This window comes from Tetranychus urticae, chromosome 1 (assembly GCF_039701765.1).
Source record: "Tetranychus urticae isolate SD_2017Ah chromosome 1, NJAU_TeUrti_SD_1.0, whole genome shotgun sequence".
NCBI classification, from domain to species: Eukaryota; Metazoa; Arthropoda; class Arachnida; order Trombidiformes; family Tetranychidae; genus Tetranychus; species Tetranychus urticae.
The window spans coordinates 27,847,848-27,860,930 of record NC_142958.1 but is presented as its reverse complement, the minus strand read 5'-3'; the positions used below and the strand labels follow the sequence as shown (position 1 = coordinate 27,860,930).

The 13,083-nt window shown below is 32.6% G+C and overlaps 5 protein-coding genes and 1 long non-coding RNA gene across 6 annotated transcripts; 4 read left to right on the top strand and 2 right to left on the bottom strand.

Moving 5' to 3' along the window:
* Window positions 1-189: 189 nt before the first annotated feature.
* Window positions 190-1,872, top strand: LOC149094876 (uncharacterized). The gene is made up of 2 exons (XR_016198085.1): window positions 190-1,596; window positions 1,773-1,872. It is a non-coding gene; the product is annotated as an uncharacterized LOC149094876 (long non-coding RNA).
* A 1,309-nt stretch (window positions 1,873-3,181) lies between these two features.
* eIF2gamma (eukaryotic translation initiation factor 2 subunit gamma) lies at window positions 3,182-5,073 on the top strand. The gene is made up of 4 exons (XM_015937837.3): window positions 3,182-3,326; window positions 3,403-4,105; window positions 4,189-4,598; window positions 4,691-5,073. The coding sequence occupies exons 1-4, from the start codon at window positions 3,324-3,326 to the stop codon at window positions 4,919-4,921; spliced, it is 1,347 nt and encodes a 448-aa protein (XP_015793323.1). The 5' UTR covers window positions 3,182-3,323; the 3' UTR covers window positions 4,922-5,073.
* A 580-nt stretch (window positions 5,074-5,653) lies between these two features.
* LOC107369862 (uncharacterized) lies at window positions 5,654-6,908 on the bottom strand. The gene is made up of 4 exons (XM_015937835.3): window positions 6,779-6,908; window positions 6,383-6,616; window positions 6,202-6,302; window positions 5,654-6,128 (listed from the first exon to the last, which is right to left on the bottom strand). The coding sequence occupies exons 2-4, from the start codon at window positions 6,602-6,604 to the stop codon at window positions 5,795-5,797; spliced, it is 657 nt and encodes a 218-aa protein (XP_015793321.2). The 5' UTR covers window positions 6,605-6,616; window positions 6,779-6,908; the 3' UTR covers window positions 5,654-5,794.
* Window positions 6,909-6,942: 34 nt separating this feature from the next.
* On the top strand, window positions 6,943-7,899 carry LOC107369863 (polyisoprenoid diphosphate/phosphate phosphohydrolase PLPP6). Its single transcript, XM_015937836.3, has one exon. The coding sequence runs from the start codon at window positions 7,127-7,129 to the stop codon at window positions 7,715-7,717; it is 591 nt and encodes a 196-aa protein (XP_015793322.2). The 5' UTR covers window positions 6,943-7,126; the 3' UTR covers window positions 7,718-7,899.
* A 315-nt stretch (window positions 7,900-8,214) lies between these two features.
* LOC107369801 (uncharacterized) lies at window positions 8,215-9,201 on the top strand. Its single transcript, XM_015937775.2, has one exon. It carries the CDS (start codon window positions 8,215-8,217, stop codon window positions 9,199-9,201), a length of 987 nt encoding a protein of 328 aa, XP_015793261.2.
* Window positions 9,202-10,198: 997 nt separating this feature from the next.
* Window positions 10,199-12,922, bottom strand: Ire1 (serine/threonine-protein kinase/endoribonuclease Ire1). The gene has a single exon (XM_015937877.3). The coding sequence runs from the start codon at window positions 12,494-12,496 to the stop codon at window positions 10,586-10,588; it is 1,911 nt and encodes a 636-aa protein (XP_015793363.1). The 5' UTR covers window positions 12,497-12,922; the 3' UTR covers window positions 10,199-10,585.
* Window positions 12,923-13,083: the final 161 nt, after the last annotated feature.

Genomic DNA, 13,083 nt, shown 5'->3' with positions numbered 1-13,083 from the left:
ACTGTTGTTTACCTCCTTTTTGTCTCTTGAAGATTAAATTTTAACCTCGCATTTATAACTACCACCGTTTTTTATCCCAACCATCCATGGTCATCAACATTGACTCTTTTTTTTGGTATTACCAACTATTACTCACCCTTTCCCTGCATCTTTCCTTTCTTTCTTTATTTCTCCTCTATTATCATAAATTTGTCCCGGTAAATATTATCAAACCCACCATAGTTTCATACTCAGTTATCTGTGTTCAACTCGCTCGATTAATCAAGCAAATTAAAGAGTTGATCAACGATTTAACGGATATCCCGTATCCCAGTGAGTACTCGAGAAATGTTTCAAGTAAAACCATGTTTTTGGATAAACCTGCGCCAAACAAAAGTGTAATTTACCTTTCTTTTTGTTCAACTCTTATTTCCACCTCCAATTTACAACATTATCAACTCTAATCGTGAGTATATTGTGCATTACCGAATTACTAAACCAGTTTGAACTTACCATCGATCAGTTAATTCAATGACAACAGCCGGATTACCTATTCTCACTATTGTTTTAACCAAGGTTCACTATAATTGCGTGTATGACTATGTACACCATGTAAACAACGACCATTTTTGTTTCTTCCATAATCTATTTGGCTCTCAAATTACATTTTGCTTTAATTATTAAGATCCTGACTGTTTATTGTTACCCTACTACATGTATTACCATAATCGATGACATCCTATGAGTAACTATAGAGAATTAACTTGCTCATAATTAATCCCAATGTAAGAGAGAGTTGAAAAAAGGTGTTACACATGCATTAGTATGTGTATATTATTCAAAGTGTCGTGATTAATCTATGTTTATCATAATTGTCGTTTACTTTGATCAAGCAAACTGATTGTTATTTCAATTTAGTTAAAATGCATGTTAATACAAGTATTGGAAACATACTTTCTCCAATGAGTTCAATAGTCCAAGTAGACATTGAATTAGTCAATGTTGGCCTCTGTTTGTCACACAATCAATAGCCAATCTGGTTATAAGCTTTTGATTAACCAGAAAAGTCTAAACCAGTTTTTCTGTGAGTAATTGTTTGATCCTGTTCGCTTTCAAATGTTTAACCAGTTTTTTAGTTGAAACCTTCAACTAGATGAGTAACAAGTGGTTCAACTGTTAAGTTTGAAACAAAATCTATCAACATCTTTGGAGTCTTCAATATTTAACTGATGAATAACAGACAAGGTTAACCTGACGATGATAAGAAAATCAATGGAGATCAATGAAGGTAATTAATTCGGCCAGCATTACTTTTAAAAGGTTTCTCAAGTGAAAGGGTTCCTTCTAATGAGATAATCAAAAGGACATTAATCATGACAGTTACAAGGATTAATTGTATAATTGAAGATATTATTATACAAGATGCAAGTTTGGATTCTCATTATAGCGGGAAACAGATGATTAGAAAGACATTAATCATTGATTATAAGAAGCAATAACGATCATTTAATCTCATTGAGATATTGTTTACCTTGGTTAAGATGTTAATAATAGAGTGTTAAAACCTAAACATAATTAATGCCAACAATTGATCTACTTGGTGATTAGCAAGTTAAGGTAAGTAAACAATTGATTTAAACGTAACAGTTCCGTTGAGTCTTGTACATTTGATTTTATTCAGTTTGACTAAAGTGTATTTGATTTTATGTGCAATTGTTATTTCTTGTTTGATTTCATCAAATTGTTGACTTTCACATTGATAACTAATTCTTAATTGTCTATTCTCTATTTAGTTTCCACAAAACCGGCTGTTCAAGGTATACTGGAAGACAATTAAAATGTAATGAGGAAATAATGGAAATATCAATGAAAGATGAGAAAAGAAAAGAAAAGGTAAAATGAATCTGAATTTGATAAACTTCCAGCATATTAACAGGAATAATCAGCTGAACATGAGCCAGTTAAAAGGGTTGGCAATTAAAATTGAATTCGATTAAAAAACTATTGATCAAACAAATGATCAAGATAATTGTAATGTATTTCCATTAACTTCTTGCGGATTAGAAAGCGATAAAACTAGTTGCTAATAGGTAACATGTTGAGGTACAGGTTGAGGAAACAAAACTGACTGCTCAGAGTTGATTATATTGAAATACATGGACCAAATGAAATGATACGGTTAGATAGCCAATGATTCAGGGTTGAAGAATAATCAGAACTCATATGTAAATCATTATCCATTTCACTGTAGATCCGAATCGCCTTGTTGACTTGTCTCGTGTATTTCTTGATATCTTTTTCGCATATGTACTGTATTCCAACCAACACGATTATTACAGATTGATACAAAACTTAAAATGTAATCTCAGTCTAGCAACATAGTAATTATTTTATCTTTTTATTATATATTTTAGGTCTTTCTCTCTCATGAGGTTGCCACAATAATTCATGTCTACCTGGAATGTCTGACAGCAGACATATAATTTACCTTGAAACACACAGGCACAGAAACGTGGATAAAGCAAAAAGCTGAACTGCTGCAATGAAGCACAAAAGTAAAAAGTATAGAGGATTTAACCCGATTCCAGATTTGACATGAACATTTACACTTTCATGATAGATTCATTACAATTCAAGAAATGTTTGAATCCATTGGTAATGAAAGTTAAATGTGTAATGTTTAACAGTCAAGATACAGATGAGGCAGATGATGATGATTATGGTGAGATTGTTGATCATTTCAGCGATTCCCAGATGAACATCATAAACAGGACATTTTGTTGAAGGATTATGATTAAACGTGATTGAAGTTTAATAGTCTCCGGTTTGAAATTACTGGTCAACCTGATCTTGAGCAGATCAAATTATTCATCTTAATCTATCACCTGATTGTAACACACAGTAAAGTCTCAACTCTTAAGCAATAAGATGCATAAATTGGTAATAAAGTTAATCTTTTGCTCTCATGTTAAACGATTCAATTTTTTCTGAATGTCATCTTTTGGGTACAATTTATGGAGTAACGTAAAAGGGTTTGACGATTAAATTAAATTGAATAAGTACAATTAAACAGTCAAAAAAGCATAATTTATGACTTTAATACCACGAATTTTGCGCTAATCTTATTTGACTTATAGATGGCACCACATGTTAGAACATATGATTTAATAATTTTTCCGTTTCCTTTGCACCAAAAGTGAAATAACGTGGTGTTTTGCGTTGGTGTTTTGACAACAAATGTTAATTATGTTTTGATTAACAATTTTTCGACCGGTATCTTGATATTAATCTTCAACCCTTTTGATTAAGAATTTTTACACTCTGTAGTTATTGTTTACCTCAGAATGGTAAGATTTTTTGTAATGGTTTATAATTTTTGTTTCTCACACATATGCATTGTGCTTCCATCTTTTTCTTTCTTAGGATTTAAGTGAACTTACTCCGTTAACACCTGAGGTTATCAGTAGGCAAGCAACCATCAACATAGGTACCATTGGACATGTAGCCCATGGTAAATCAACGGTTGTCAAAGCAATCTCTGGTGTTCAAACCGTTCGGTTTAAGAATGAATTAGAGCGTAATATCACTATTAAACTGGGTTATGCAAATGCCAAAATCTACAAGTGTGACTTTGAGGGTTGTCCAAGGCCTGGATGCTATCGGGCCGAAAGGAGCAGCAAGGAAGATGATTTTCCTTGTGATCGACCTGGATGCACAGGAAGGTTTAGACTTTTACGGCATGTATCGTTTGTTGATTGTCCTGGTCACGATATTCTTATGGCTACCATGCTTAACGGCGCTGCTGTGATGGATGCTGCATTGTTGTTGATTGCAGGAAATGAAACATGTCCTCAACCTCAAACTTCTGAACATTTAGCAGCTATTGAGATAATGCGGCTGCAACACATTCTTATACTGCAAAATAAAATAGATTTGATTAAGGAATCACAAGCCAAGGAGCAGTATCAACAAATTACTAAGTTTATTCAAGGAACAGTAGCAGAAGGAAGCCCAGTTATTCCTATTTCTGCTCAACTTAAGTATAATATTGATGTTATATGCGAATACATAACCAAAAAGATTCCCATACCTAAACGAGACTTTGAATCACCACCTCGACTGATCGGTAAGTATTTCCAGTCAACTCCCATTTATTTTATTTTCACCTGTTGATTTTGATATTAATGGTTATCATTTATTTATCTTCAGTAATTAGATCTTTTGATGTTAATAAGCCTGGTTGCGACGTTGAAGACATTAAGGGAGGAATTGCTGGAGGTTCCCTTTTAAGAGGAGTATTGAAAGTAGGCATGGAAATTGAAGTCAGACCTGGCCTCATTTCTAAGGATGAGGGTGGCAAATTTATTTGTACTCCAATAAAATCTCAGATTACATCACTATTCGCTGATCAAAATGATCTACAGTTTGCTGTCCCTGGTGGTTTAATCGGTGTTGGTACTAAAATAGATCCTATGTTAACCAGAGCTGATCGTATGGTTGGTCAAGTTTTGGGAGCCATCAACACTCTTCCAGATATTTATTCTGAATTAGAAATAGCCTATTATTTACTTCGACGTTTACTTGGTGTTCGTACTGAAGGAGACAAAAAAGCTGCCAAGGTAATCAAACATTTATTTTCTATCTTGTTTTTAGATCGTCAAAAGTTTGTTATATCCTGTTTTTTAAAATACTATTTTTGTTTGTTTTACAGGTTCCAAAGCTTGTCAAAGGAGAAAGTTTAATGTTAAATATTGGGTCCTTATCAACAGGAGGACGAGTTCAAGCAGCCAAAGCTGATTTAGCAAAAGTTAGTTTACAAACTCCAGTTTGTGTGGAGATAAAAGAAAAAATTGCTCTAAGTAGAAGAGTGGATGGTCACTGGAGATTGATAGGATGGGGAGAAATCACCGGTGGTAAAAAAATTGCACCAACTTATAATTAACTGATGTTTAAAATTTTGCAACCATTTTCATTATGATGATTAATGAGACTCAAATCGAATAGAAAAATACTTATAATCTTTAAATTAAATTTTCTATTAAATAAGATCTGTCTTGTGATCCATGAAAAGAATGATCACTCAATATATTTAAATTTTATGGGTATGCATTTAAATTATCTCTTCGCCCGATTTATAACATTGGTCTTGTACTCTACTAATCAAAATCTAGTGATTTACGGAGTGATCTCTTAACTATTTTTTTAGTATCTTCATTTAATTATTTAATTTAACGATCATTTTTTTTGTAAAAAATTCCAGAAAAAATTGTTGCATCCGATTTCTCTGAAAAATGCCAATGTTTTTAATTCTCATGTTATCTATCATGATAGCTTTTTCATTGAAGAACTTTGACCTCTTCTTCAAAAGAGATTTTGACTTCTGTTTATTTCATTCATTTACAATTTAACCTATCAGTTTAATTGAAAAACTTGCAGTGAATTGATTTGATTCAGGATTCGGCGGTGATATCAATTAATGTCTGAAATTAATAATAAGAGGGCAAACTGTTTCTTCATTTAGTAAGTCTACTAGTGATATTAAAATTAGTTCGTGTTTCTGCACAGTGAATCAAAACTCATTGAAATATTTAAATAGCTTCTAAAGCTTCAATTCTTCTTCATTTTTCTTTGCATTTGGTTTTGTTCATAACATTTCTGTACAAAATTTCTTAAATTATTGTTAATTGAATAGTTGTTTAGTAAAGAATAATTCAGGCCTGTTAGACTGGCTACATCAAGAAGTGATTTACATTTTACTACAGAACATTATTTACAACTGTTAGATGTTCCATAGTTTCATTGGCATCTTAAATAATTAAAATCTGACTGAGATCATGCATAGATTGAAAAGGCTTGCAATCATGTATCCATAAAGAGAGGTCATGATTGATGTAATAGGATAAACTTTCCATGGAACAATCCAATCGAGTTTGAGAAGAAAAGCTCCAAACCAAGTAAATAGAGCAACTAGTTTGAGATTCAAGGCAAAACTAGAGTCCCATTGATTAAATTTGGCCGATGGATTGAACATAAAATTGATAATCCTTAGGATTGAAGTGGATAATGGCAAGGATGGATCAGTGATAAGTATTGGTAGAACAGATGTGAATGTAACACAGAGAGCCAAGAAGAAAGTTACATCTAATTCACTGCCACAAAATATAAACAAGAAAACAATTTGTAATTTTATATGAAATTATCATATTTATTGAAATAACATACCTTAATAATGGTGCTCCTAAACATAAAATTATTAAAACAATAATTAAAGAGATAAAAAGAAGATTCAATCCAATACGATTTAAATTTTTGGACACATAACTCTAATTTGCAAGAAAAAAAAAGATAATTATTAAACCTGCGACAATGATCTTTTAATCGGCCAAGTTGGTTGACAACTCACTTTTTCCCACAAAACGGAAAATGGCGCTCGTCCTCTGCCTTTGTATCCAATATATCCAATGAAAAGAACCTTAAGCGGCTCAAAAATGAGAAGAAAACATGAGACCAGGGGAATTCGTTCAGCTAGAGATGCTTCTCGCCATGGATTTAAAATAAATAATGCCAAAGCACCAGAAACTAGACTGAGAAAGTGGTAAACAAGTAATTTTACATTATGCATCATATGATCACAATCCTGTTGACAAAGACAAAGAAATAAATAATTCTGAATTAATATTGATTGATAGAAATTGAACAGCCAAGTTAATCAAAACGGATGATTCAAAAGTGAATACAGCCGAATCTAATGAATTTCATGTGGATCGAAGTCTCGGGTAGAGCAAATTGGTGAACTTACCTTTCTAGAATAATGACAACCTAATGGTACATCTGGTATTTAAATCACTAAGCCGTAAAGATGAAGATTCAAATGAACTGTAATACACTGTGAAATGAAAAAACTCTTTGAATCAAACTGAATCAAAAATCTTGATTCAAGCAAGCTTTTTTGTTACTTAGCAACCAAACATATGATTGAATTTGGCAAAAGCTGACTAATTAAACGCTGTACAAATTGTTACTTTAACAAGTTTTGTTGATGCAATTTCTCGTCATGATTTAATCATAAGTTTCAGCCGATAATAGATCAAAGCTGAATAATGTGTCTTCGTTTTTTAAATATTATTGACATCGTTTTCAATTCAATATGGATTATCTAAATGAACTAGACATCAAGTTAAGTTACTCAGTGTATAAAAACTATCCAAAATGTGATAGATACCAACATTTGTTATCAACTTTGGAGTGGTCTTGTCACGGAATACCTTGGTTTGTTGGCGTAATCATTGCCATTTACCTTTGGCCTTCAAGTAATCTATTAGCGGGGTTATTGGCTGGCCTGTTTCTCGATGTCCTTACAGTTGCTATTGTCAAAGCTGCAGTTGGTCGACGTCGTCCTGTGTATGCCAATCAAGATGACCAGTTGATTGTTGCCTCGGTGGATAAACATTCTATGCCGTCTGGACATGCCTCTCGAGCAGTTTACATTGCATTGTTATTTAATAATGGTTCATTTTGGTCGCAACTAATTTGGATTTGGGCTATCACAGTAGGACTATCTAGAATTGCCATGGGAAGGCATCACGTTTTTGATGTTTTGGCTGGTTTCTTCCTTGCCATGACAATTTACTCTTTACAATTTAGCTTTGATGGGTTTTTGAACAAACTTGTAGTCTGGGCTCTTCTCAATCAATTCAGAGCAACTAAAGATTTAAGTGATGTAAAGTTGGCTGAATGAAATTATTTTACATATCCAAGATGTTATTCAGTCAATTTTGAACCATTTCGTAATTTTCTTAAGAGATCTGATTTTCATAAATTATTGTATTTCTCATTCCCTAAAAGATCTGCAGCTCGTATTGTTTTGTTCGTTTCTAATTCAATACACAAAAGGTAACCATAAAAACATTGTTATTGAAACTGATTCTTGTAATCTCTAATTTTTCGAGTGGTATTAAATTTGTAAAAATCATTTTGATATTCTACAATTCGGTGAAATTTGTCTTCAGAGTTCAGCGGTGCTTTCAATGAGTGTTTGAAAAAAGAGGACAAACTGAATCTTCTTACAATCATTTCACTTGAGTTGAACCAGTTTTCTAAATGAAAGACATTGGTTTCTTATGAGCAAGAAGTGTTACTTTTAACGCATAGGTGCTAATAGGATTAACTCCAAAAGGCAAGCAATGTTTCTAAAAAGCAGGGCATGTTATTTTGCTTTGAGTGTTGTTAGTGAAAATGACTCGTAAAGTTCCTTTAGCGATCAAGAAGTCAGTTATTGAATCCGATTCAAAGGGCATTAAAGCCACTAAGATCGCTGAAATTTACAATTTAAATGTTAATACAGTTCGTGGTATCTTGATGAGATACAAAAAAACTGAGTGCCTGGAAAAACCAACCGGTAAAAGACCAAACAAACTGAGTCAAGAGATTGTTGATGATTTGCGATCATGGTTTGATACGGATTGTACCATTACTCTGTCTGAAGCCAAGGATAAATTGTTTGAAAAATATGATGTTAATGTGTGTATCCAAACAATCAAGAATTATTTGGATAAAATTCATTTTTCATTCAAAAGGATTAGCTTGGTACCCGAAAGGCGAAATGATCCAAGTGTTGTTCTGTGTAGGAAAATCTATGCAATGGAATTTATGCGTTTATTTGGATTGCGAGATGTTTTTTTTCTTGGTCAAACTGATATAAAAGTTCATGCAAGGGTTAACTATGGATGGTCAAGGCAAGGTGAAAGAGACAATGTTAATGTGAAGACAATTAGATCGAAAGATTTTTCAGTGGGTGCTGTAATGGATCATTCTAGGCTCTACTTCTATGAGACCAAGGAGAGAACTTTCAATACAGAATTTCCTAAAGAGTTCATGGAAAAGTTCATTGAAAAGTTGAAAGATGATAAAATTAAAAACGCTATCATCGTTATGGATAATGACCCTTTTCATCATTCAGAGGAAATATTGTCGTTGGTTAATGAAAACCATAATTCAATAATGTTTCTACCGCCTTATTCACCCTTTCTTAACCCAATCGAAAACTTATTCAACCAGTTGAAGCTTCACGTTGAAAAATTCAAACCAAATGATGCAGATGATGTTTTTACTGGTGTTGAGCTTGCTGCACAGGTGATAAGTGAAAGCGATTGTACCAATTACTTCAAGCATATGATGACTTATTTGCCTCGATGTAAAAACGTAGAAATCATTGAAAATTAAAGAAAAACATTTTCTTCTTTTCAGAAACCATTGCTTGCCTTTTGGATTTTATCCTATTAGCACAAAGGTGTTAAAAGTAACATTCCTTGCTTATTGGAAACCATTGTCTCCCATTTAAAAACTGGTTCAGCCAAAGTGTAATCACTGTAAGTCTACGAGTGATATTAAGATTAGTTCCTGTTTGTTTACAATTTTAGTGTGAATCAAGACTCATTGAAATATTTAAATAACTTCTATTAATATTCTCGTTCGAAATCAATATTTAAAGTCTCTGGGTTGGTTTATCATTTACTAATATCAATCAAGTTTACTTTTTTTAAAAAAGCAAATTAAAGCTTTTAACAGACGTAAATTTTAGTATCGATATCAATTGATTAAGTAGGTTTTAAGTTGCTTGCATGAGAAGGTCAATGAACGGATGAAAACACTGAATTAAAAAATGTGTTTAAATCAGTCATCAAAGACTAAACCAGCAAAATTTGAACAAGCTGTATTAGCAATTATCAAATTCAGAAAGTCCAATTTGTTTCCATGTTTCTCTTTACACCAATTTTGCTGTTCTAGGTTTAAGAGTAAATGATGGTTTTTTACAATTCTTCAAGTTCGAAATGATACCATGGCTGAAAATTTTTACAAAAACATCATGCATTAGCCCTCAATTTCTCAGATTTGTTCTTCTTCATTAAAAATAAATTCACTAATCTGATGAATTGTATAATAAAGTTTACAAAGAGTTCGAAATTAATTACATTTGTGGCTGATGAATGAAATACAACATAAACTCTGAAAGCTTTTGTCTCACCAATAGATGGCAATAGAAAAATTCATTTTATCGTTTTGCGGATTCAGCGGTGAAAATTCTTAGACCGAAAATATTCGGTTACGTTTAGCATGTTGCACGGTTATTGTCTAATCCATGAAATCAAGGCACTTTTATTGCATTACGCAACTATAAGATTTATTGCAGAATGAGTTTTCAGATGAATTTGAACCAGAATAAAGATTTATAAAATTTTATTAATAGGTCATTTTACCTATTGTTTTGAACGTAATCCTCTTCTCTGATGAATATAAATAGTGTTTCATTTCTTTACAAGTGTATAAAAAATCAAAGAGAAAAGAGGAGCACAGAATTGACTCTTTGAAAAAAAACAGAGAAAAGGATTTTGTGTGTTTTGTGTTTGCGTGTGTAAGCCCAGAGGTTTGTCTTAACCCAAAATAAATTAGAAGAAAAACAAAAAAAGGTTTAAGATTAATATTTGATTGATGAAAAATAAGTAATATGCCAACGATAATTCATTCGCAGCCACAAGGTGATGAAAATAGTGATGAAATATCATATCTCTATTTGTTTACTTTTTGACACATTGAGAGATTAACATCGTCAGGCATTTAAATTAGTCAAGGTTGCTGCCATTTCAATTGATCCTTCAGGTAATTTATCTCTACCTTTTAAGTCAGTAAAAAATCGATTAGTTGGATCAGCACCTGCATTTGATTTGGTTGATCTCCAATTGTCACATTCAATAGGATTGTTGTCATTAATATCACTTCCTATTTCACTAGAAGAGAATGAATTTTTATAGATGGAACCATTTTCAACAGGACTACCATCTTCATCTGATGAGAAAGTTTTCCCATTTTTGGGTTTATTACTTTCAAAATATCTTTTCCATGTTCTTGGTAAAGGAGGGAAACAACTGTTTGAAGCATAATAATCTTTGAAAATACGCTCCTCTCGAAAAGCCTGCATAGCAATATACGAATGAATTAACAGTCTGGGAAATCGTGAGGTAAAGTATGAAACAAATTCATCTGGAATCGCTCCCAGAGATTTTTGCAAAGATGGATTTAATTCAAGGTAGTGATGTTTCTTGTTTCGTAAACCTCTTAAAAGATCTCTCACAGAGCTTCCTCGATAACTTCGAAATTTAGTAAGATCGTGTTGCAAATCTTCAGTTATATGACGACGCCAGTCTCCTTTTACAACATCAAATCCACCTTTTTCTAGTGATTGTACTAGATCAGAATCATGAGATGCTTTCTCCAATCTATCTGAAACATCTTGAAAGAAAGCCAATTGACGAGCAGGTGTCCAAAATAAAGGATGTTTCAAGATAGCTTCGATAGATGGTCGTTCAGTTGACTTTAAGGCTATCATTGATTCAACTATGTTTGTTTTTAAAAGGTTTTCTTCATCGGGTAAATGCTCCAAATTGAAACGCCCTTTCAAAATATTCGCTTGCCTTTCAATTGATTCACCAAACGGATGTTTACCTTTGGTCATAACATAATAGAAAAGGCAGCCAAATGAAAAAATATCAACAGGTTTAGCAAATTTTATGGAGCCTTGTCTATCAAGTTTACTTTGAATAACCTCAGGAGCAATCCAGCCAACAGTTCCTCGAACAATATGAGTTGTTTCTAGATATTCTCCGCTCATTGATGTTGTAGAAGCAATTTGTTTACTAACACCAAAATCAGATATCAGAATTTTTCTCTTTTGAGAGGGCTTTAAAGGCATTGATATAAGAATATTTTGTGGTTTTATATCACGGTGAACAATATTTAATGAATGAAGATGCTCCAGACCAAGTCCAGTTTGGTAAAGAATATCAATTGGATCTAAATCAATTGTCTGATCATTTGTTCCTTCAATATAATCAGCCAAGGAATAATGAGCTAACTCGATACCAATGTATTTAAAAAGTTCGTCAGATTCAGTAGCAAAATAACGAATCAAATTTTGATGTTGAAAAGTTCGGAGAAGCTCTATTTCTCTTTCAGCCAGAGTAAAATAGTCAATTATTACTCTTTTAACAGCTATTTGTTGGGAGTTTTCAAAATATCCTTTATATACAACGGTACCAGCTGAACCATAACCGATTATTTGTTTAGGGTCAAAACATATTTTGCCAATCGATTTGAAATTTGAAGGTGGAATACTTTTTCTTCTAACGAAGAGATATAGAAGTGCCGATAAGCCAACAATTATGATGAAAATGAATAATAATGTTTCTAACAATGGCTCTAAAAAGATATTATCACAGGTGTAATCTTTCTCGTTATGCTGAGAATCAAGAAACAGCATCATTGAATGACCTTGCTGGTGATAAAGAAATGTAACAGCGACGGAAGAATCCTCTTTAACACCTCCCGACATGGCAAACATTGGTAAATTTTCTTCAGATTTACCAATGACATCGTCAATCACCATGTAGCCAATGTCTCCCGTTTTCTGTACATCTTGCTCAATGATGGCAAGTTCATCCATATATTGGTTGATATTTTCCATTTTGATTGAAGAATCTATCTTCAGTTGCACCGGGTAGGAAACACAAAAAAACCAACAAAGGAAACAATATAAAACACAAGCCAAGGGAAATAAAGCCGATCAACAGGCGTGAATGTTGTTAGTATCGATATCAATTGATAAAGTAAAGATGCAGGATGTAGGTTGTTTATATGAGAAGGGAAATTCATCAAGTCAACCAGTAAAGTAAAGCACTGAATGAATGAAAACAATTGATAAACACAACTCCAAGGTGACCAGATAATTACGATGACCAGAAAATTTAATGTAACTTAACAGTTTTTGGTTAAATTTCATCATAATTAAATTTCTAGTTCATTACTGAATATCCAAAAAATACATAAAAGACATGAATTGAAAGTGAAATTTTCTGGGTTCTGTAGTGTTGAAAGATGCATTAAAAACTGGTAACCGGTTATTCAGTTAAAAGGAAAAGTAACCAGCTTTGGTAACTTTAACCGTTTACTTCAAGAGGGAGATTCAAAATAAATGATGATTGAAATTAAAATTCTTATTGTTTTCACTTCAATTATATTTACATGAATAAAAGAATGGAATTTCAGAATGAA